Genomic DNA, 24,635 nt, shown 5'->3' with positions numbered 1-24,635 from the left:
AACATATCAACTATCCCCTATATGATAGGGGATATGTTTCAGATCACAGGAGGGTCCGACCCCTGGCCCCCCTGCGATCTCCTGTATGGGGCCCCCGCAGCCCCCACGAAGCGGTGGCTGACACGCCCCCTCAATACAACTCTATGGCAGAGCCGGAGCACTGCCTTCTGCAATCTCTGGCTCTGCCATAGCGGTGTATTGATAGGGGGATAAGTTTTTCAGGACTGGACTACTCCTTTAACAAGAAAATGGCTTGCAGTTCAATGGAAAATTTAAACCGACATTGTGGCTGCAGCCTCATTCACAATGCAATGGCTACGTGTGAACCCAGCCAAACCAGGGTTAAAAGAAGGTACATAAGGTTAAAAGGAGGTGTTTGGGGTTAAATACTACTGATGTCACACACTGTACCCCCTGAATATAATATCACCATACACTGTGCCCACTGAAGATAATACAGTACCACCACACACTGGGCTCCTTGAAAAAAAAAAAAATCAGTACCATCCACTGTTTTCTACCAAAATATCTCTATTTCTCACCAACAAAAGTCTTCAGCTTTCCTTTATTCGTAACTCCAGCGTACGGTGATCTCTCCATACTCCCCTAAACAAACTCTCCTGCTGCTAGTATACTAAAGTAAAAAATAAAGAAAATGTATTGCAGTACATGTTTGGGTACTGCAATAAACTTCACCCCTTAACCCTCTAATAACTAATACATTGTTCTCTCCTCTTAATTCTAACACACATAGCTCCCCTATTAATTACAGTGTATTATGCTGCACTCAATAGAACAATATTGGATCCTTAGTTCAGAAACAAAGATTCCTGGAAGTGCTGTGCAAACAACTGACCATGGATGACATAACAGGTGAGGTTATCAACTCCTCACAAAGACATATGGTGGTGCTACACGTAAAAGATTAATCAATCTTCAGTATAAATCAAGATAAGAAGGACAAAGCACTCACCAGCAGAAATCTTCAGCTTTCCTTTATTCGTTACTTAAAGGGGTACTCCCGTGGAAAACTATGTTTTTTAATTCAACTGGTGCCAGAAAGTTAAACAGATTTTTAAATTACTTCTATTAAAAAATCTTAGTCTTTCCAGTACATTTTAGGGGCTGTATACTACAGAGGAAATGCTTTTCTTTTTGGATTTCTCTTCTGTCATGACCACAGTGCTCTCTGCTGACCTCTGCTGCTCAGAGCAGGAGAAAATCCCCATAGCAAACATATGCTGCTCTGGTCAGTTCCTAAAATGGACAGCAGAGGTCAGCAGAGAGCACTGTGGTCGTGACAGAAGAGAAATCCAAAAAGAAAAGCATATCCTCTGTAGTATACAGCCCCTAAAAAGTACTGGAAAGACTAAGATTTTTTAATAGAAGTAATTTACAAATCTGTTTAACTTTCTGGTACCAGTGTTCCACGGGAGTACCCCTTTAAGTGTACTAAAATCGGGCAAGTTCATGTAGGGGAATGAGGAGAGATTACCGTAATGAAGTTATGAATAAAGGAAAGCTGAAGATCTCTGCTGGTATCTTTATACTGAAGTATTTGATACTTACCTGTCCTGCTCGAGCAATGTCCTCTGCAGACCTCAGTTGCTGTTCTGGGCTTTACTAGTCAAACTTGGAAAAGGCAGCAGGCAGGCAGCGATGAACGGCTGGAAGCTGTGAGGTATGGGAGATGGGCCCCGGCACTTTTGTCAGGCAGCACAAGAGGTCATCTCAGCTGCTACATCTATATAGTAAACTGGGTAGTTTATCAAATAAACTACCGAGTTTACTATATTGATGAAGTGATTGAGGTGACAGGCAGGAAAGTGTAATTGCAGTGTCAGTAGCCCGGGAACACAAAGAGTGGAGGTCTGGACAGCTGGTGGCTACAGTCCGTGGCTCTCCAGTTAACTACCACTGGCATATTGTTTAAGTTTAATCATCCAATGAAATCTCGATTCTCTCAATGTTTTGTCTCAAAGTAGAAAATAATGAACATGGTCTACATAGGTCTTTACACTGGACAGAATTGTGTTGCATATTAGACAGGTTTCTGCCACATGTCAACTAATCTAACAGACACATTTATGAAACAGGTTTTGTAGCCTCTAACACTTATCCAATGGTGCTGTATTTCAATGAGATTAGCTCTATCTTTCTATCCCTGGATAACCCCTTTAACAACTATATCAGTGTCAGCAGTTTATGTGAATTGCAGCCGACAGATTACCTTTATACTCATTAATAGTATAATACAGAGATTCGTTTTCTGTATTGAAACAAATACATGGAACAAATTGACAATACAAACAGGAGAACTCACCCAACATCTATGAGTGGTGCCTTCCCTTTCTCGCGTTTGTAACAAATAAACAGCTCTGGACTCTTTATACTGCCATGATTTAGATTTGCCTGGAGACTGGTTGGCGTGAGTTCAATACAGGTGTATCCCTCTGGTACTGCCTCACCAGCTGTCCGGTTGATGATGACAAGATCTGTAATTGGAGATTTGGGACGAGCTGATTTGGTCTCCAAACGGGCCACATCATGGTCCAGAAGTTTAGAGGTATCTGTCAGTCCTGCCACTACAAAGTAATCTGCTACACGGGGACCTTTATCTTCCATCCTATTTGCAGATGGCAACCTACAATAGAAGAAAAGATTTAATTTAACAAATCAAGCTTTCTGTTAGAATATAAGGTAATCCTCTAATAAGTATCAAGATATAAACAAATTATTAGTCTTAGTAAGGTTGTACAGAGAAAAGTAAATAAAAGTGTGCTAATGAGATATATTAGAGATTAACACATGTAACTACTGACAATAAATTATTTATATATAAATCATATGAATATTAATTTAGTCATACTTGTACAGGGATAACAAAAACTATTCAGCTAACTGCTCACTTCAATCCACAATAATTCTAACTGTATAGGATACCAGAATTTCCGCTATTGAGAACATCTGATCACTGGTGGTCACTTTCAATTATGAAAGTTAAAATACTGCATATTATCAGAGAGAGTCCTGTATTAGTGTAGCACCATCACCACTGACTGAAGCAGATAGGAGGGGTGAGTGTTATTTTAGCTTGAACTCTTTAAAGGGGTACTCTGGTGAAAAAAAATTTTTTTCTTTTTTAAATCAACTGGTGTCAGAAAGTTAAACATATTTGTAAATTACTTCTATTAAAAATATTAATCCTTCCAGTACTTATTAGCTGCTGAATGCTACAGAGGAAATTCCTTTCTTTTTGGAACACTGATGACATCACGAGCACAGTGCTCTCTGCTGACATCTCTGTCCATTTTAGCAACCATGCATAGCAGATGTCTGCTAAGGGCAGCATGGTGGCTCAGTGGTTAGCACTGCTGCCTTGCAGTGCTGGGGCCTTGGGTTCAAATCCCACTAAGGACAACATTAAATAAAGACTTAGTATTATAATAACGTCAGCAGAGAGCAGTGTGTTTGTGATGTCATCAGAGAGCATTCCAAAAAGAAAATAATTTTCTCTGTAGTATTCAGCAGCTAATAAATACAGGAAGGATTAAGATTTTTTAATAGAAGTAATTTACAAATATGTTTAACTTTCTGGCACAAGTTGATTTAAAAAAAAAGGAAAAAAAAAAAAAAAAAAAAGTTTTTCCACCGGAGTACCCCTTTAAAGAGAAAATGACCATGGTTGAGTTGAAGCTCCATTGTATCTTCAAATGGGCACTGTCAGAATCAAAAACTATTTATATTATACATCTTGGCAAAACATCAACCTTTCTAATATACTTTATAGGAAAATGTTATTTACTTTTTATAGAAAATCATGGCTTATAAAATCATGGCTTTGTTCAAGCTGAAGCAAAAGGCATGGACAAAGTCCAGTAAGTGAGGGTGGGCTAGGACTCCGCTGTGCTCTCTCCTGTCTCATAGGACTCCGCTGTGCTCTCTCCTGTCTCATAGGACTCCGCTGTGCTCTCTCCTGTCTCATAGGACTCCGCTGTGCTCTCTCCTGTCTCATAGGACTCCGCTGTGCTCTCTCCTGTCTCATAGGACTCCGCTGTGCTCTCTCCTGTCTCATAGGACTCCGCTGTGCTCTCTCCTGTCTCATAGGACTCCGCTGTGCTCTCTCCTGTCTCATAGGACTCCGCTGTGCTCTCTCCTGTCTCATAGGACTCCGCTGTGCTCTCTCCTGTCTCATAGGACTCCGCTGTGCTCTCTCCTGTCTCATAGGACTCCGCTGTGCTCTCTCCTGTCTCATAGGACTCCGCTGTGCTCTCTCCTGTCTCATAGGACTCCGCTGTGCTCTCTCCTGTCTCATAGGACTCCGCTGTGCTCTCTCCTGTCTCATAGGACTCCGCTGTGCTCTCTCCTGTCTCATAGGACTCCGCTGTGCTCTCTCCTGTCTCATAGGACTCCGCTGTGCTCTCTCCTGTCTCATAGGACTCCGCTGTGCTCTCTCCTGTCTCATAGGACTCCGCTGTGCTCTCTCCTGTCTCATAGGACTCCGCTGTGCTCTCTCCTGTCTCATAGGACTCCGCTGTGCTCTCTCCTGTCTCATAGGACTCCGCTGTGCTCTCTCCTGTCTCCTAGGACTCCGCTGTGCTCTCTCCTGTCTCCTAGGACTCCGCTGTGCTCTCTCCTGTCTCATAGGACTCCGCTGTGCTCTCTCCTGTCTCATAGGACTCACTTACTGGCCCACTATGTCCATGCCTGTGCTTCAGCTTAGACAAAGCCATGATTTTAAAAGTCATGTTTTCTATAAAAAATATAAAATTTTTCTTATGAAGTATATTAGAAAGGTTCATGTTTTGCCAAGATGCACAACATCTAACATTTTTTTTGCATCTGACAGTGCCCATTTAACATGAGAAGATATTAAAAGGAACCTGTCATCACTTTCATGCTGCCTGAGCCATGAATTATCAGGGCCATCTCCGGTGGCTTATCCCCCACCCACCAGCCCTGATAGATCAAGAGAGATCTATCAATCAATGTTGGTGGGGTGGGGAGAAGTCACTGGGAATCGCCCTGATAACTCGTGGCTCAGGCAGCATGAAAGTGATGACAGGTTCCCTTTAAAAATTCCTGTTTCTATATCAGGAAGAGGAAGATTTAATCAGCATGTTATACTACTGGCCATGGCCATTTATAGCATTATGGATGTGAGGGCATTACTACATTTTGGTATCAGGGTCACCTTAACACCATATCACTGGAAGTATAAAGCATGTTATATCTTCAAAAAGGCTTGTTCCCCATTTAATATACAGCATGGCTCAACCTCTCCTGTAGTACTTGAAGTTTGATTTTGACCTAAAAATGTTCTGAACTCGTCACTTTCAGGTCATGTGGCAACAGTTTCTTACAAAACAGCATTCACAGACAGTGTAAGAACCTGCACAGATTTTAGGGCATGCTGCAGATTTTCAATCCTCACATAGTTGCAGAGGAACACTTCCTAAACATTTATTTAAACATTACCTTGTATACAACATGACATGTAATTCTGCACTAACACAATACATAATTAGTTTTTTTGCCTCAAAGTCTTTACATGTTATGTTACTATGCCATTTATCTGGTATGGACACACCCAAGCCAGGATTTCTAAAGCACAGAAAAAACACCATCTGATGTCAATGACCAACTCTATTGCATGGAATGGAATCTATGAGTGATTGGGATATAATTGCTTCTTTTTCCCCCTCCCCCATCTATCTAACTGTAGAGTTCTTTATAAGAATCTAGCAGGGCCGGCCCTACCATGGGTCCCGGAGGGGCCATGGTCCCAGGCGGCACGTTTTAGGGGCAGCACTCTTGTGCCGCTGTGCTGCCCTCAGCCCCCCATCCCACGGCCTCCATCAGGGGGGTACAGCAAGTACCTCCTGGCAGCAGCCAGAGCACAGAACTAGAAGACCGCTGTGTAAACAGCGGTCTCCTGCTTCTGTATACCTACGGTGAGTGATTGATCACTCGCAAGAGGCCGGAACTTCCTCTGTGCTCCGGTGCACGAGTGACGTCATCAGATGCCGGAGCACAGAGGAAGAGTAAAGAAGATGTCTGAGGGAGCCGCGGGGAAAGAAAAAAGAAGAGCCACAGGAGGTAAGTATGTGGGGCGGGCCGGGGGGGGGGGGCTGTTGGGGAACATCTGCCTTAGGCTGGGTTCACACCATGTTTTTTGTAATACAGTTCCCGTATACGTTTTCAATTTGAAAACCGTACGGAACCGTATTGAAAACCGTATGCATTGACTCCCCATTGAAAACCGTTTGCCAAAAGATGGATCCGGTTGTGCCCGTTTTGCATCCTGTACAGTTTTGTAAATTTTTTTCCCACACCCAAAACTGTAGCTTACCACGGTTTTTGGTCCAGGTAAAAACCGTATACTTTTTTTTTTTTTTTTTTTTTAACATAGGAGTCAATGGGAACCGCAGAGTTTTTTTCTTGGAATTTCAATCAAACAAGTGAAACTTTATTGATAATGGAGTGAGAAGTTAAAAACGTATACTTTCCTTCCTTAAAAAATTGATGAAACCGACATCATTTTTCAAACTGTATACGGTTGTCAGCCATATACGGATTAAAATTTGTACACACATTTTGATACAGTTTAGTCAGGTTTTGAGGAATCCGTTTATCAAAAACCTGATACGGGAACTGTTCTGCAAAAACGTGGTGTGAACCCAGCCCTACTAGTGTGTGTGTGTGTGTGTGGGGGGGGGGTGGGGGAACAGCTGCCTACCCAATGTGTGTGTGTGTGTGGGGGAACAGCTGACACCTAACCTTTTGTGGGGGAACCGCTGACGTCTAACTTATTGTGGGGGAACATAATTTCTCTCTTGGACCCAGGCAGCACAATGTTTTGGAATCTAGGCATGTGATGTGTACAGTTTACACATGAAAATGCTTGGTGGTTTGGATAGGCCTGTTCACATCATGTTTGGCTATCCTTTTGTTTGTTTCATTTATTTCACATTGATCTATTTAAGGTGTATTCCGCACATAGACATCATATCCTGCAATCTTCGTGATGCACCCTGCATTCTGTGTAAGGCTGCTGCTCCAGTCTCAAAAACCTGAGTTTCCGGGACTGGAGAAGTGACATCACGCCCAGCGGCGGGCCCCCCGCGATCAGACTTCTTATCCCTTGGATATATGTTTGTCTATTTCTTGACATATTTTAGCTGTATAATGTGCAAAAGGGGGCCCTACACCTTATTAATAAAAAAGATGACATGTAGTTGGTGTTCTAGTTATTTTGTCTAACTTCTGTAAAATGCGTATCAATGTAATAGTAGAGCTTGGCGGTATCCAAAAATGTGTATCACGGTATTTTTGTAAGTTATGGCAGTTCCACGGTATTTCCTGTGACCCGTGGGCGCTGCTTCTCTAAACCCCCCCCCCCCCCCCCCCCCGGTTTATCAGCCCAGCGCTGCGCTGTCCCCCACATCGGGGAACTAATCATATGTCACCTCGTCCTCTTGTGAGTTGTGGGCCACCGGCGCTGGAAATCTGTACCGTACTACATATTCCTTGTGCCCGGGCTGCAAAAATAAATAAAACATTTTTACTTTAACTCACCTTCCCACGTTGCTCCGGTAATGGCGTAACGCTGGGGATGGGAACATCACAGAGCAGTCAGCCTCGGTGAAAGGCTGAGCGCACTGTCATGTAAGGAGCTGGCCGACGACGGGGGAACGTAGAAAGGTGAGTTAAAGTTCATTTTGTTTATTTTTGCATCCCAGGCACAAGGAATATGTAGTACAGCACAGATTTCCAGCACTGGCGGTCCGCAACTCACAGGAGGACGAGGTGACATATGATTAGTTCCCCGAGGTGGGGGACAGCGCAGCGCTGGGCTGATAAACCGGGGAAGGGGGGGGGGGGGAGAAGCAGAACAGCTCCTGCTGTATACCGCCCAGCACTATAATAGTACTGCCCGAAGAAAAAAAGATAACATGTCAGTTTTACCATGCGATCAAAGGAATGAAGAGAATCCCAAGCCCAAGTTTTTTTCTCTCTTTTAATTTCATCACACAAAAGTTATGGAGGAACAAAAAACTAAAATTGGTCACCAAGAAGAAAAATAAATAAATAAATAAATAAAACTAAAGAGGAAACAGTGTTCAGCTGATATCAATAAACAAGGTATTAATAAAATACATCATGAATATTTCATAGGAGTTAATAACCTCAACATTATGTGTACTAGCAGAATGATGAGCACTGACTGACAAGACAATACAATATTCAGACGGAAGATAAAACATCAGCTCTGATATATTGATGCTATACATACAGAATACTGTAAAAAATATTACCCCCATACAGAAAACCTCTCAAAAATTCAATACGAAGTTGTCTTCTACAAGGATGGTCTTCTTAAAGGAAATCTGTCAGTAGTATCACCCGCAGTATACCTGTTACAGGTTTGTAGTGCAGGTGATGCTGACTAAAAACGGTACTCACATTGTGTAGATTAGCCCAGCCGTTCCGGCACAAATTGTGTGTGTGTGTGTGTGTATATAATATAAATATATATATATATATATATATATATATATATATATATATATATATATAGTATATTAGAGTAGTCGTATTAGTCCAGTTATGCAGATGCAAATCATAAAATGTTGCAGTATCTTGTAATGCCTTTTTTATTGGACTAACAGAATTTTGTAGAGACAAGCTTTCGGGATTCCTCCCTTTATCAAGTCCAAAGCAAATCTAAGCTCACAAACAGAAGACACAGGTTACACCTCACAAATATTCAGGGGTTAAGACAATAGATGTGGAGAATTCACACTAAGATGGGTCATAAATTGTCCAGCTATAGGAACAAGACTAAATAAATAAAAATGAGAAAAAAGGGGGAGGGAGGGGGAGCAGGGGAGACACTGATAATTAAAGGGGTAGTCCAGTGGTGAAAAACTTATCCCCTATCCTAGGGATAGGGGATAAGTTTGAGATCGCGGGGGGTCCGACCACTGGGGCCCCCTGCGATCTCTCTGTACGGGGGCCAGGCTCTCCGGCCAGATAGCGGGTGTCGACCACCACACGAAGCGGCGGCCGACACGCCCCCTCAATGCATCGCTATGGCAGAGTCGGAGATTGCCGAAGGCAGCGCTCCGGCTCTGCCATAGAGTTGTATTGAGGGGGTGTGTCGGCCGACGCTTCGTGCGCAGGTCGACACGCCCCCTTCCCGCGGGCTATCGGGGCCCCGTACAGTAGATCGCGGGGGGCCCCAGCGGTCGGACCCCCTGCGATCTGAAACTTATCCCCCTATCCTTAGGATAGGGGATAAGTTGTTCACCACTGGATATCTCCTTTAAGCAGGACAAAGTGAGATGCAAAACAGAATCCAGTACAGGTTAAAAGAAGTTTTGATAATGAGATAAGAAGCTCAAATCCACATTGAGTCCCCTGTTTTTGAGTCAAAAAACGGTATCATTTTGGCTTCAAATGTCTTTCTCTCATGTGTTTTTTTAAATACCCTCTCAGTATCCTGATTGTAAGGTAATGTATGGAGTGGTCTGTTTGGGTAAAGTGATGTCCAACTGGGGTGCAGTAGTCATTTTTTTTATGGCAGTTGATGGAATGTCTGTGTAGATTCATCCTTTCGTTGAGTTTCCGGCTGGTTTCACCAATGTAGCATCCCATGTCACACTTGGTGCATTGTACCATGTAGACCACATTTGGGGATGTGCAGGAGTATAGTCCCCTAATTCCATTAACTGCCATGAAGAAAATGACTACTGCACCCCATTTTGCAGTAGTAATTTTCAATTAAAGGGGTACTCCGGCCCTGAGACATCTTATCCCCTATCCAAAGGATAGGGGATAAGATGTCTCACCATGGGGGTCCCGCCGCTGGGGACCCCCGCAGTCTTGTATTCGCCACCCACCTGCTTGAGCTACATGCCGCGGTGCCAGCTCACAAACAGCCGGGTGGCGACCACAGGGCTGTTCGTGAGCTGGCACCACGACATGCAGCTCAAACAGGTGGGTGGCGAATACAAGATTGCGGGGGTCCCCAGCCGTGAGACATTTTATCCCCTATCCTTTGGATAGGGGATAAGATGTCTCAGGGCCGGAGTACCCCTTTAAGGAGAAACAACGAAGATGAACTGGTGAGTCGCCGACTGTATTATTTCTCTTTGCATCATATTTGCATTCAATATTCAGCAAATGTTGAGATGGAAAAAACAAAAACAAAAACAAAAAAAAGGATCAAAGTGTTTGTTGACTTCCAACATGCCTGCTCCTTTTGCTTTCAAGGGAGATAAGCCATAAGAAGAAGTGTATACGCTTATTGCTCTTTTCACATTGAGAACTCGTGGACACTCAAGCGTGTATGAGTATGGGTGGATCATTAGGAGTAGCTGTCAGCTAAACAAATATTGAAGGTGTAGAGAAGCTTTATGACCGTATACTTTAGGTATTAAATAGAGCGTGGTGTAAATTATATGAGACAGAAGAATATGGCACTCAGGTGATCACTTCCATTACCTACAATATAGTACAACAACCACTAAAATAGTGCACGATCTACATTCCTGTCACTGAATCTCTTCTACTACTAGTCCCTGATCCTCTTCTCCCTTGACGTTATTCAGTCAGGTGATCCAGCCTTCTAGGAAGCTCAGGTGATAAACAAGGATTTACGGCCACAAGGTATATGAACATCTGATTTTGTTAGTATATGTACCCACTGTATTGTAAAGTTCTGCAGAATATATTGACACCATTATTATTATTATTATTATTATTATTATTATTATTATTAAAGAGTACTTCCCATGATCTTGTTAAATGTTATAATCCTCCCAGTTCCCCGCCCCCGTCATGATAAACCCCCCTGCTTTTATTTATTATTTTTATAATTTATTAGTTTTTTACCTTGATATTGCTCTGTATTTTCTGCTCAGTCAGATTCACACACAGGGAAGGGGTGTTCCCCAGCAGGTGTGACATCATCTGAAGTCATACGGGGGAGAACTTCCTCCCTCACTCTGCTATACACAGCCCAGAGCAGTTCAGTGTGAGATGAGCTATGATTGGATAAGGCTGCCCACACACCCCTCGGCAATCTAAACTGCATTTCCTGATTTTGGACTTCTGCCAGGCTGTGCAATAAATGGGGGGGGGGGGGGTATGTGCTCTGGACAAGTAGGGAGACACCTAGCGGCAGCTATTTTAACCACAAATAAAACATAGAAAATCTTTTTTTTTTTTTTTTTTTAAACAAAGTACATTAGAAAGATTTTTTATTTACCATAAGGAGTGCAATAGCAAAAAAAATTTTTATGACAGTGCCCATTTAAAAGGGGTATTACAAGTTGAATTGCTTAATTTGCTGGAACCCCTGCCATAACAAGAACGGGGACCTGAGTCTGCGTTTAAAAGTGGTACTCCAGTGTAAACCATTTTTTTTTTAAAATCAACTGGTACCAGAAAGTTAAACAGATTTGTAAATGACTTCTATTTAAAAATCTTAATCCTTCCAGTACTTATCAACTTGTGTATGCTCCACGGGAAGTTCTTTTCTTTTTGAAGTTCTTTTCTGTCTTACCACAGTGCTCTCTGCTGACACCTCTGTCCATGTCAAGAACTGCCCAGAGCAGGGTTTGTTATGGGGATTTGCTCCTGCTCTGGACAGTTCTGGAAGGATTAAGATTTTTAAATAGAAGTAATTTACAAATCTGTTTAAAGGTGTACTCCAGGCCAAAACTTTTTTTTATATATCAACTGGCTCCGGAAAGTTAAACAGATTTGTAAATTACTTCTATTAAAAAATCTTAATCATTCCAATAGTTATTAGCTTCTGAAGTTGAGTTGTTGTTTTCTGTCTAACTGCTCTCTGATGATATTCTCCCATCATGCACAGCTCCCGGGACGTGACATCATCATTGAGCAGTTAGACAGAAAACTTCAGAAGCTAATAACTATTGGAAGGATTAAGATTTTTTTAATAGAAGTAATTTACAAATCTGTTTAACTTTCCGGAGCCAGTTGATATATATAAAAAAAGGTTTTGCCTGGAATACCCCTTTAACTTTCTGGCATCAGTTGATCTGATCTGAAAAATTGTTTTCCACTGGAGTACCCCTTTAAATGGAGCTGTGAGTCATACAAGCAAACCACTACTCCATTTGTTCTCTATGGGAGCTGCTGGAGATAGCTGAGTTATGTACTCTGCTATCTCCGGCAGCTCTCCAGGCAACGTATGGTGCAGAGGCATTTGTACGACTGGACGCTCCATTCAAAACAAACAATCAATCGTGTCCTCATTCTCAAGATTGTGAGGATTTGACTTGGAATATATTTATATACACATTATATATATATATATATATATATATATATATATATTACAGTGGTTCGTCAACATAGGATGGTAATCCGTTCCAAATGAACCAATGTTAGTTGAAACCATCGTATGTTGAGGCATCCGTGCAATGTAAAGTATAGGACAGTGGTCTCCAACCTGCGGACCTCCAGATGTTGCCGGGCATGCTGGGAGTTGTAGTTTTGCAACATCTGGAGGACCACAGGTTGAAGACCACTGGTATGGGAGGTTTTACAGTACTCACCTGTCCCCGCCGCTCACCCCTCCCCTGGATGTCGCCCTCCATCACTGTTGCTGCGTCCCCGGACCATCTCTGCTGCATCTCTTCATCGCCGTCATCACGTCGCTGCGCACGCCGCTCCTATTGGATGACGGGACGGCGTGCCCGATGACGACGATGGAGAGCGCCGGCGATGCAGGGGATCCTGAAGAGGACGGTCCGGAGCGCCGGTACAGGTGAGTGACACACACCGGGCACAGTAAACTGCTATCCGGCGGCATCTGAAGCAGTCTACGCTGCCGGATAGCCGTTTATGTGATGGCCCCGACATAAAAAAAGCATTGTATGTTGATGCTGCCTTCAACATGCGATGGCCTCTGAGAAGCCATCGCATGTTTAAATTATCATATGTCGGGGCCATCATAGGTCGGGGGGGGGGGGGGGGGGTCACTGTATATATTATTTACACACATACATATATTATATATATATATATATATATATATATATATATATATATATATATATATATATATTTGTGATCGGGGCTCCATACGTGTACTAGTGACAGGAAAGATTGCCTACATACCTATACAAGATCTTACCCTAGCATAGCGGTCTGAGTTGTGCCATAACCGCGCAATGAGGGCACGTCTATAGAGGGCAAAAAGCAACCATGCTAGGATGAATACAATTCCTGAAATAAAACATCCTACATCCAGCATCAATCTTCACATACCCGAAGTAGACTATACCTAATGTGCTGAAAGAGTAGCCCTGACCAACTAGTGACTACTAGAGGTGGTAACCATACCTTTGAAACCGTGGTAGTAACGTCCATCTGTAAAGAATCAACCTGAGAATAACCTTCCCTGCCAAATACTAACTGAACTATACCTATTACCATCCCTACTTGTGACATTACTTCAAATGGACACGGAAAGGCTAACTTCATGGCAGGTCTGACAAGCACCAATCCCCTGCTATTTAAGAGGCAAAAACTAAACTGACAGGTAAATGACAAGAAATACCTATCTACCTGATAGATCGTGTGGGTCATGTCGCATGACAAGGTTCACGAAGGCACCTTACCTGATTGAGACTGTAACAGACATACCTAACTAGCCACTGTACTGACCCAACTGGACTTGGAAGTGATGACCCATTGCAGATGACAGCTCCCTGCGAGAGCAACGTATCTGTAGACGTGACCAGTGTTTAGATGAACCATCATGTCTGTAGACCTGACAGGTCTTTGTGACACCGTCGTGCCTGAACCCGTCACAGGTCCCCGCGGAACCATCGAGCCTGTAGACATGACAGGTCTTTGTGAAATCATTGTGCCTGTAAACGTCACAGGTCTTTGTAAACCACTTTTTTTTTTCTCAAATACGTAAGTGTGAAATGTCATATTGAGATTGTATACTATCTGAAACGTGTCAGATTACCTACATAACCATGTCAAATCAATTGCTCTGAAATGAGACAGCAGCAACCATGATTCAATCCCCGATCCTAAAGAAATGAGTCATGAAACTGTGTATTAAATGCAGAATATATCTGCAACTAAATGCTGGCCCTCCTTAAAAGAGAACGTGCAATTATGCCAGATAGTTGAATCTGTGTACTATAACGAAATTATAACGTCATCGAGAAATACAACAGACGAGGTTGTATCTGACCTGAAAATGTGTCAGGTCATAACAAATATAACACACGACAAAATTGCTCTGAAAACGAGTCAGTAGCAACTGGCATTACCCCTTTTAACCTGAAGAGGAGTCAGGCAACAGGGTAACAACATGAGTATTCATGACAAGATACCTGTATGAAGCTGGCGTGTTGTTCTGAAGGCGTGTCAGTAACAAAAATGGCCAATTGTGTCCAATACCCTAAGCAAAGGATCTACCTCCCCTGTGTGCACCACATGAAACATGTTAACCGTATGTGCGGCATAACCTGCTAACAGTATACCCAACTACAAGTCGCTACTCAATATGTTATTGCTCTGAGACATGTCTAACAATAACCTATGTGGTGCATCCCCCCCTGCAGACGTAGGAGGTTTAAGAATATGTGCTCGATATATCTGCAATGAATGTAAGCACCATATGAATACTGTAATCGTGTCTTGTAAATATATGTACAGCCAGAGGTGCAACTGCTATTCAACACTAGGAACGAATGCACATAACCTACCCGCATACAACTATGGTAGTATGCAACAAATGCTGTGTACTGGTGCATGTATCATACACAAGCTGGGAGCGTAAGTACCGCGAAAACGTAAGGAACGTTATGAATTTATGCTCTAACATCATTATGAGTACCTCATACATGCCTAGAAAATAAAGTGTAAACATATATCTAAAAAGATAGACAACGTGCAACTATGCCGGATAGTTGAATATGTCTACTATAAGTAACTGATAACGTGGTCATGAAATACCACGGAGGAGGCTGTATCTGTCCCCTGAGAACGTCTCAGGTCGTGACAATGAACCACAATATAATTGCTCTGAAAATTTGTCGGTAGCAACCGACATTAACTCCTTAAGCTGAATGAGTCAGGCAAATAAGGAAACATCCTAACAAAGCTGTATAACCTTTCCGTATAAACATTATGCACGAATATGCAGTATGAAAGCTATGAGCATGAGTACAGTAAAGCTACGGGAGCATATGTGTACTGTAGACTCTAAGGATGGAAATGCAGAAAAACTATTACCCATGTGCAGTACAACAAAATAAAGCTATGGACGTAACCAGACTATGAGCGTAACGTGCAACTATGCCAGATAGTTGAATCTGTGTACTATAACGAAATGATAACGTAATCGAGAAATACAACAGACGAGGTTGTATCTGACCTGAAAACGTGTCAGGTCATAACAAATACACCAACGACAAAATTGCTCTGAATACGAGTCAGTAGCAACCGACATTACCCCTTAACCTGAAGAGGAGTCAGGCCACAGGTTAACATTGTGACTATTCCTGAAATTGGTTGCTCTGAATGTGAGTCAGTAACAACCGCGATTCAACCCCTGAAGGAACGAGTCAGGTGACCGGGTATTGAACAGCCGATTAGTGCCACTAAAATGATGACCACCCTTGAACGAGTACCTGTGCCGGATAGTTGAATATGTGTTCTATAACTAACTGATAACTTAGTCGTGAAATACAACAGAGGAGGTTGTATCTGACCTGAGAACTTGCAGGACATGACAATAAACAACAATGCGATTGCTCTGAACGAGTCAGTAGCAACCAACATTGACCCCTTAACCTGAAGAGGAGTCAGGCAATAGGGCTACATCTTGACAAACATGAGTGAATTTTCCGTATAAAAGACTATGCACGAATACACAGAATGAATGCTATGAACATACGTACAGTAAAAGCTACGGGAGCATGTGTGTAGTGTAGACGCTATGGATGAACATGCAGAATACATACCATTACCCATGTACAGTAAACGCTATGGATGTTAGTGCAGATAACATAACAGAATGAATGCTACATGTACGCAGAATAAGTACTACAACGTGTCAGCATAATAATTACTACCATCGTATGTACAGAATGAATGCTACGAATGTCCGTGTAGTGTATTGCTACAATTCTATGTGCAATATACATGACGTGAACATGTCTGTGGTATGAATACAACGAGTGTGTATGTGGTATAAATGCTATGAGAGTATAGTGATATGATACTATGAGCAGTATAATGCTATGAGTATACTTGCGATATCAATGCTAAGAGCGTATGTGCCTGATGTAGGCCATGTGTATGTGCAGTATAAACGCTACAAGTACATGTGCAGTATAAGCGTCGAGCATATGTGCTACGAATTAATATGTGGTATGACGCTATGAGGTATGAGTACTATGAGCAGTATAATGCTGTGAACATGCTATGAGCGCGTGGCCACAACTGCACGAAACAGCATGTCACTATGTGTGAGAACCATAGGAAACCTGCGTGTATGAATGCGGTGAACATGTGACCAACAAAACCATGACCGTGTAACCAATATAACTGCCATGAGTGTATGAACCCTGCATGTATGAATGCGGTGAACGTGTGAACAACTAAACCATAACCGTGTGACCGATGTAACTGCCATGAGCGTATGAAACCTGCGTGTATGAATGCGATGAACGTGTGAACAACTAAACCATAACCGTGTGACCGATGTAACTGCCATGAGCGTATGAAACCTGCGTGTATGAATGCGGTGAACGCGTGAACAACAAAACCATGACCGTGCAACCAATACAACCGCCATGAGCGTATGAACCGTATGAACCCTGCGGTGAACATGTGAACAACTTAAGAACCGTGAGAGTGTGACCACTATAACTGCCATGAGTGTATGAACCGTATAATTGCTATAGGCAGTATACTGCCGTAACCAGTATGAAATACCATTAACATATGAACCGAATGATACTTTGAGCGTATGAACCAGTGATAATTACGAGGTGTTTGATTGCCATGAACGTAACATGGTAGAAAGAACGTAAGACCGTGAACATGCCAAGAATATGTGAACAGCATTAATGCCAAGTTTGTGGACCGTGTAAAACACCAGTGAGTGAGAGAATAACCATGAGGTGAACAGCATAAACGAGTTTGCCCAGTATAAATGCTGTGAATGTATCGTCAGTGGGTATATGTACCGTATATAATGATATTAGCACATGAAACTGTATACATACTAAGCGCGTACGAGCAGTGTGCCATAAGCGTATGAATTAACCATGAGAGTACGGACAATAAGAAACTCATGGAGTTATCAAACCGTGAAGATGCTCTACTCGTGTGCACCTTGTACCAGTAATGCGTGTATGCCCATAATAAACCAAGTGTATGAACCGTACGGATACCATGATCGTGCAAATAACACTGTGTATACTATGATTTATTTGGATGTAGCCTATGTTATATCTCTACAGAGCATTGCACCCTACTATATACTATATTGAAACAAGACAGTCTACAGAGCACTGTATCACCACACACAGCATATGCTACCCTGCAACGTGATCCTCTGCAGAGTATTGCACCACACCAAACAGTAAATGACACCCTGTGTTGCAACGAGACCCTTCGCAGAGCACTGCACCACACTGGACATGCTAACTGTAACGACCCTATGCAGAGCATTGCACTATGCCCTATATAATATGTTGTATTGAAACCATCCCATCTGCAGAGCATTGCACTAACTGTATAAAGTTTGTTTATAATGAGACCATCTGCAGAGTATAGCACTATACTGTATATAGTATATATTATATTGTAACAAGACCATCTGCAGAGCATTGCACCTTAACTATATATCATGTATACTATATTGTAATGAGACCATCTGCAGAGCATTGCACCTTAACTGTATATCATGTATACTATATTGTAACGAGACCATCTGCAGATTATTGCACCATAACTGTATATCATGTATACTATATTGTAACGAGACCATCTGCAGAGCACTGCACTATTCCGTTATACAGTACATGTTATATTGTAACGAGACCCTTTGCAGAGCATTACACTGTACCGTATACTGCAAGGGCACCGTATACCCCGCAGAGCACCGCACCACACAGCAAAAGTTATATTGAAACGACTCTTTGCAGAGCATTGCACCACACTGTATACAGCAAACTTTATATTGAAACAACCCTCCGCAGAGCATTACACTATACTTTAGATTAACGATAGCAGACAAGCTGACAGGACCGCCTAACGAGGACTGGGCAGCTGCCGCAACCTGTCCCAAGGGCATAGACAATTGTAGTTGTGTGGGTGGTGGGCGGTCCACATGTCGCCATGAGGCAGCTAGCGGGCTGCGCAAAATGATGAGGCCGCACCACCCCCAGCACCGATTTAACTCACCTGCTTGCCGCTCCTGGCCCCCCCTACCGCTGCGGGCAGAGCCAGCCTGAACCATACCTGCCCAATATTACCTTATAATCAGAGTGAGACACAGCATCCCCAGATAAGACAGCGGAGCTGCCAGGAATGCCGCGCCTGCACCACCCCAGACCCATGATCAGCGAGGCCTCCGCACCGTGAGCAGCAGCTCTGAAGATTTTTGTGGGAGATTCAAACACCAGCCACAGGAAGCAGAGATTCCACAAACGACACGTGCTCCGCCCCTGTAGGAGAGGGGAAAGTTATATACACACGCCCCCACCTGTTCCCAATGAGCCCCACCTGGAAGTGCAGGGAGCGATAATTACTTCCGCCCCTCTCACAAATGCAGCCCATCAGGCTTTATACATACACACACACACACACACACACACACACACACACACACACACACACACACACACACACACACACACACACAGTCATGGTCGTAAATGTTTGCACCCCTGAAATTTTTCTAGAAATAGAAGTATTTCTCACAGAAAAGGATTGCAGTAACACATGTTTTGCTATACACATGTTTATTCCCTTTGTGTGTATTGGAACTAAACCAAAAAAGGGAGGAAAAAAAGCAAATTTGACATAATGTCACACCAAACTCCAAAAATGGGCTGGACAAAATTATTGGCACCCTTAACTTAATATTTGGTTGCACACCCTTTGGAAAAAATAACTGAAATCAGTCACTTCCTATAACCATCAATAAGCTTCTTACACCTCTCAGCCGGAATGTTGGACCACTCTTCCTTTGCAAACTGCAAACAGGTCTCTCTTATTGGAAGGGCGCCTTTTCCCAACAGCAATTTTAAGATCTCTCCATAGGTGCTCAATGGGATTTAGATCTGGACTCATTGCTGGCCACTTCAGAACTCTCCAGCGCTTTGTTGCCATCCATTTCTGGGTGCTTTTTGACGTATGTTTGGGGTAATTGTCCTGCTGGAAGACCCAAGATCTCGGATGCAAACCCAGTTTTCTGACACTGGGCTGTACAGTTTGACCAAAAATCCATTGATAATCCTCAGATTTCATGATGCCTTGAACACATTCAAGGCACCAAGTGCCAGAGGCAGCAGAACAACCCAAAACATCATTGAACCTCCACCATATTTCACTGTAGGTACTGTGTTCTATTCTTTGTAGGCCTCATTCCGTTTCCGGTAAACAGTAGAATGATGTGCTTTAACAATAAGCTCTATCTTGGTCTCATCTTTCCACAAGACATTTTCCCAGAAGGATTTTGGCTTACTCAAGCTCATTTTGGCAAAATGTAGTCTTGCTTTTTTATGTCTCTGTGTCAGCAGTGGGGTCCTCCTTGGTCTCCTGCGATAGCGTTTCATTTCATTTAAATGTCGACAGTTCACGCTGACACTGATGCTCCCTGAGCCTGCAGGACAGCTTTAAAGGGGTTATCCAGGAAAAAAAAATTTTTTTTTTTATTTATCATCAAGTTGAACAGATTTATAAATTACTTCTATTTAAAAAATCTTAATCCTTTCAGTACTTTTTAGCTGCTGAAGTTGAGTTGTTCTTTTGTGCTCTCTGATGACACCTGTCCAGAGTAGAAGCAAATCCCCATAGCAAACCTATTCTACTCTGTGCAGTTCCCGAGACAAGCAGAGATGTCAGCAGAGAGCACTATGGCCAGACAGAAAAAAAACAAGTCAACTTCAGCAGCTGATAATTATTGGAAGGATTAAGATTTTTTAATAGAAGTAATTTACAAATCTGTTTAACTTTCTGGAGCCAGTTGATATATAAGTTTTTTCCTGGAATATCCCTTTAATATCTTTGGAACTTGTTTGAGGCTGCTTATCCACCATCCGGACTATCCTGCATTGACACCTTTCATCATTTTTTCTCTTCTGTCCATGCTCAGGGAGATTAGCTACAGTGCCATAGGTTGTAAAACTCTTAATAATGTTGCACACTGTGGACAAAGGCAAATCTTGATCTCTGGAGATGGACTTTTTTCCATAATTTTGGATCTCAAGTCCTTAGACAGTTCTCTTCTCTTTCAGACACACAATGCAAAGACTAAGTGAACTTATCTCCTTTTTATCTGCTTTCAGGTGTGATTTTTATATTGCCTACACCTGTTACTTGCCACAGGTGAGTTTAAAGGAGCATCACATGCTTGAAACTATCTTATTTTTTCACAATTTTGAAAGGGTGCCAATAACTTTGTCCAGACCATTTTTGGAGTTTGGTGTGATATTTAGATTTTTTTCCTCCCTTTTTTGGTTTATTTCCAATACACAAAAAGAGAATAAACATGTGTATAGCAAAACACGTGTTACTGCAATCATTTTCTGTGAGAAATACTTCATTTTCTTGAAAAATTTCAGGGGTGCCAACATTTACAACCATGACTGTATATATATATATATATATATATATATATATATATATATATATATATATATATATATATATATATATATATACATACACACACATACACATACATACACACACACACACACACGGTGGGAAATGAAACAAAACAAAAATTCTAACTTTCTGAAAAAAGTTTATAAGAAAAAAAAAATGTCTGATCGCAGGGTCGGACCGCTGTGACCTCCCATACAGGGAAACAGCAACGCCCCCTCTATACAGCTCTATGGGATGGCAGGGATGCACGAACGCTGCATCTCCACCTCTCTCATAAAGATACATGGAGGGAGTGTGTCGGCTGCGGCGTCATTCTGCAGCCGACACGCCTCCTGCAAGGGAGAGCCGCGGCTCTGCCATGGCTCACGTCACCGCTCCATCTGCTTAGGGAGCAGAGCGGTGGCACGAGCAATCATTCAAGCCATTGGGGCGGGGCCACGGCCGCAGCGAACGGAGCTGGTAAGTGAAAGTCCCCACCCAGGGAACTACTTGCCGGGCGGCCGGGGAGACTTTAACTTAATATCTTCACCATCCCTGGGGGCACAAACGTCCCCTGGGGATGGTGAGGATAATGATTTTAGCATATATAAAGCATTGCCAAACATTATATATGCCAAAATCTGCTGATTGGTTCCCTTTAACTTCAATGGGTAGCAAAATATGCAGAAGATCCTGTACGTGTGAACATACCCGGAATGGGAAACTTTTAGAAGTTTTTATACTGCCCAGACAGCATGAAGCAGTACCAGGCTCCCTTACTACCACAAACTATAATCTGCTATAAAACACTAAGGCTAGGTTCACACTGCGGAATCTCCAGGCAGATCATTTCCGCCCGGAGATTCCGAGTGTGGCCAGCGCTGACTGAATCAGTCGGTGCTAGGACCGCGCGGACACTGCAGTCTCCAATAGACTACAATGTGTTCCGCGCGGATTTCCGCCTGAAGAAAGAGCACCGCCTTTTTTCAGGCGGAAATTTCTAAGCGGATTTTCTAAGCGGATTTTCCGCTTCACAAATTCCGAAGTGTGAATTTGTGAATGGAAACCCATTCACTACACTAGACATTTTAGCAAGCGGAATTTCGGACGTAAATTTTACGACTGAATTTCTGTTGGAAATTCCGTAGTTTGAACCTAGCCTAAAGGCTGAGTTAACACTGCAGAATTTCTGCCGGAGATCGAGCCGGCGGTGTTAGCACCGAGCAGACTGCATTGCTGCCCCCATAGACTGTAATTCATTTCTGGATGAATCTTTTGGGAGATCTGCTCAGAAATGCATTGCCATCTATGGGGACGGCAATGTAGTCCGCACGGTCCTAGTGCCGCCGGCTTGATCTCCGGCAGAAACTCTGCCCAGAAATTCCACAGTGTGAACCTAGCCTAGGTTCACACTACGGAAATTCCACCTGCAATTTCGCTTTGAAATTGCAGGCAGAAATTCCGCTTACTAAAATGTTTAGTGTAATGAATGGTTTTCCGTTCACAAATTCACACTTCAGAATTTGAGAACGGAAAATCTGCTTGAAAATTTTCGCCTGAAAAATGGCTTTGCTCATTCTTCAGGCGGAAATACTCGCGGAACACATTGCAGTCTATTGGAGATTGTAGTGTCCGCACGGTCCTAGCGCCGACTGATTCAGTTGGAGCTGGCCGTACTCGGAATCTCCAGGCGGAAATTTTATGCCCGGAAATTCCGCAGTGTGAACCTAGCCTAAGGGTCTATTCACACGGCAAAATTTCCTCAAGTAGAATTCCGCTTGAGGAATTCCTCCTCAAATGAAAGCCCAATACAATTCTATGGGAGTCCACACTTCCATTCACACTTGAGCAATATGTCTGCTTGGATTCCGCACCAATTCAGCACAAAATCCTCACAAGCGGAATTGGGGCGGATAAGTGGAAATTCTGTCGTGTGAACAGACCAAGATTGTAGAGGAATCATAGCGTAAAAAAAAAAAAAAACAGCAGGGAATGGGGCACCAAGCTCCCGCACTGCCCCAGGCTTGACTGATAGAGCTCTGCATGAAACTTACGAGTGGTTCCCTTTAAAGGCTTCTAGCTATGTAACCATTTCCATATGAATAAAGAAGAAAAGGATACGATGTGATATATCAAATAAAAAACAACAACAAAGCCGAAGCAAAACCCATGCACTGATACAGTACCTGGTGTGTCCGAGCCCTCACAGCTGATAGACTGTGTACACTGTACATGGCGGACTGTAAGCGGACACCTGTTACCCAGTGCTATGTCAGGTAACCTGATCTCCGCCAACACACAGCCGCATTGCATTACCTGCACACAAAGAACAGCACTACACGCTATTACAGATTTGTCATTTGGCACAATGTCTGCTATGGAATATTTTCTGTCATTTTACATAGGACTGCAGGTAATCTGATTATTTAGTCATTTGTATTACTAGGCAGACAGCCAATATTTCTTACAGAGTCATGGGAAAACCATACTATAGCATGTAGTAATAGGTGTTCATAGCTTAGTCATGCATCCTTATTTTCTGAAGAGTGAGAGGAGTCCCTGCCCAGGAATGTCCTGACAGTACTCCACAACACCGCTCACCATAAACAATACAGCCTGAAAGAGTTCGGCTCTGCTACATGACACCAGGGAGGGCAGGTGCCACTTGTTGCACTTACAGGCGTCAGTTCTGGTGAGACGTGTAGGGCGCGTTACCGCTGTACACACTGTATAATGCTATATGGAGATGTCCAGGTAATGGAAAGTTTCCCAGTGCACTGACATCACAGCCTGCCCCCTCACTACGCCCCGGGTTCAATCCCAGCCCTCCCCTTGTCTGCACTTACCTGGGCCACAGGGCGAGACGCAAGTCGTAAAAGTCTCCTTGGAAAGGGTTTACATTACAGTACCACACAGCTAGTATCCCCTGACACCACGGCCGTCATCCGTACTACTGGCGCCATGATCTTCACTTCAGACCGGAGAATACTTCCGGGCTTAGCCCCGGTGACTGCCTCCCTATTGCTCCCTGCTGGCCAGTCCTGGTTACTGTAGTATATAGTTCCCCTTTGACTTTCTGACTTAGAAACGTCAGGTGACAGGAGAGTCACGTGACACGGGAGGCCCGAGCGGGCGTATGGAAAGACAGAGAAGGAAGGGAACTTGGGTTGGAGCGAGATACTGGGGCAGTGTTTCCCAACCAGCGTGCCTCCAGCTGTTGCAAAACTACAACTCTCAGCATGCCCGGACAGCCAAAGGCTGTCCGGGCATGCTGAGAGTTGTAGTTTTGCAACAGCTGGAGGCACGCTGGTTGGGAAACACTAGTCTGGTGCTTCAGTGCTGGTAGTGTTCCCCTATCTGTTGTTAGACAGTCCTAAACTACAAGTGGACATTGGCAGCTGCTTAGTAGAGGAGTGTTCACACACAGCTTTTTGTGGCAGTTTTTCCAGTTAGTTATTTTGTGCAGGGCTAGAAGTAAAGCCAGCAGAAAGGAGAAGTAGAAGTATTTCCTTATATTTCCTATTCTTTTTTAATTCACTTTGGTTCCAAAAAACTCAATAATAATAAAAAAAAAGCTGTGTGTATAAACTGCCCTAACAAACCTTCCTATACTGACCATTAAAGGGGTACTCCCGTGGAAAACCTTTTTTTTTTTTAAATCAACTGGTGCCAGAAAGTTAAGCAGATTTGTAAATTACTTCTATTAAAAAAAATCTTAATCCTTCCAGTACTTATTAGCTGCTGAA

The 24,635-nt window shown here is 43.0% G+C and overlaps 1 protein-coding gene across 2 annotated transcripts in view; it reads right to left on the bottom strand.

The window, feature by feature from the left end:
• Window positions 1-23,984, bottom strand: part of DENND4C (DENN domain containing 4C) — a 117,676-nt gene extending 93,692 nt beyond the window's left edge. The window contains exons 1-2 of one of the 2 annotated variants that reach the window (XM_056519884.1): window positions 23,736-23,984; window positions 2,324-2,644 (exon numbers count right to left, since the gene is read on the bottom strand). In XM_056519884.1, the coding sequence (XP_056375859.1) occupies window positions 2,324-2,625 (302 nt within the window). In that variant the 5' untranslated portion in view covers window positions 2,626-2,644; window positions 23,736-23,984. Of the gene's footprint in view, window positions 1-542; window positions 603-2,323; window positions 2,645-23,735 lie in introns of those variants that run through there. The other variant, XM_056519894.1, reaches the window with a different exon arrangement.
• Between the last annotated feature and the right edge of the window lie 651 nt (window positions 23,985-24,635).

Source organism: Hyla sarda, chromosome 1 (assembly GCF_029499605.1).
Source record: "Hyla sarda isolate aHylSar1 chromosome 1, aHylSar1.hap1, whole genome shotgun sequence".
NCBI lineage: Eukaryota > Metazoa > Chordata > Amphibia > Anura > Hylidae > Hyla > Hyla sarda.
This window is presented reverse-complemented; position numbering and strand designations above follow the sequence as displayed.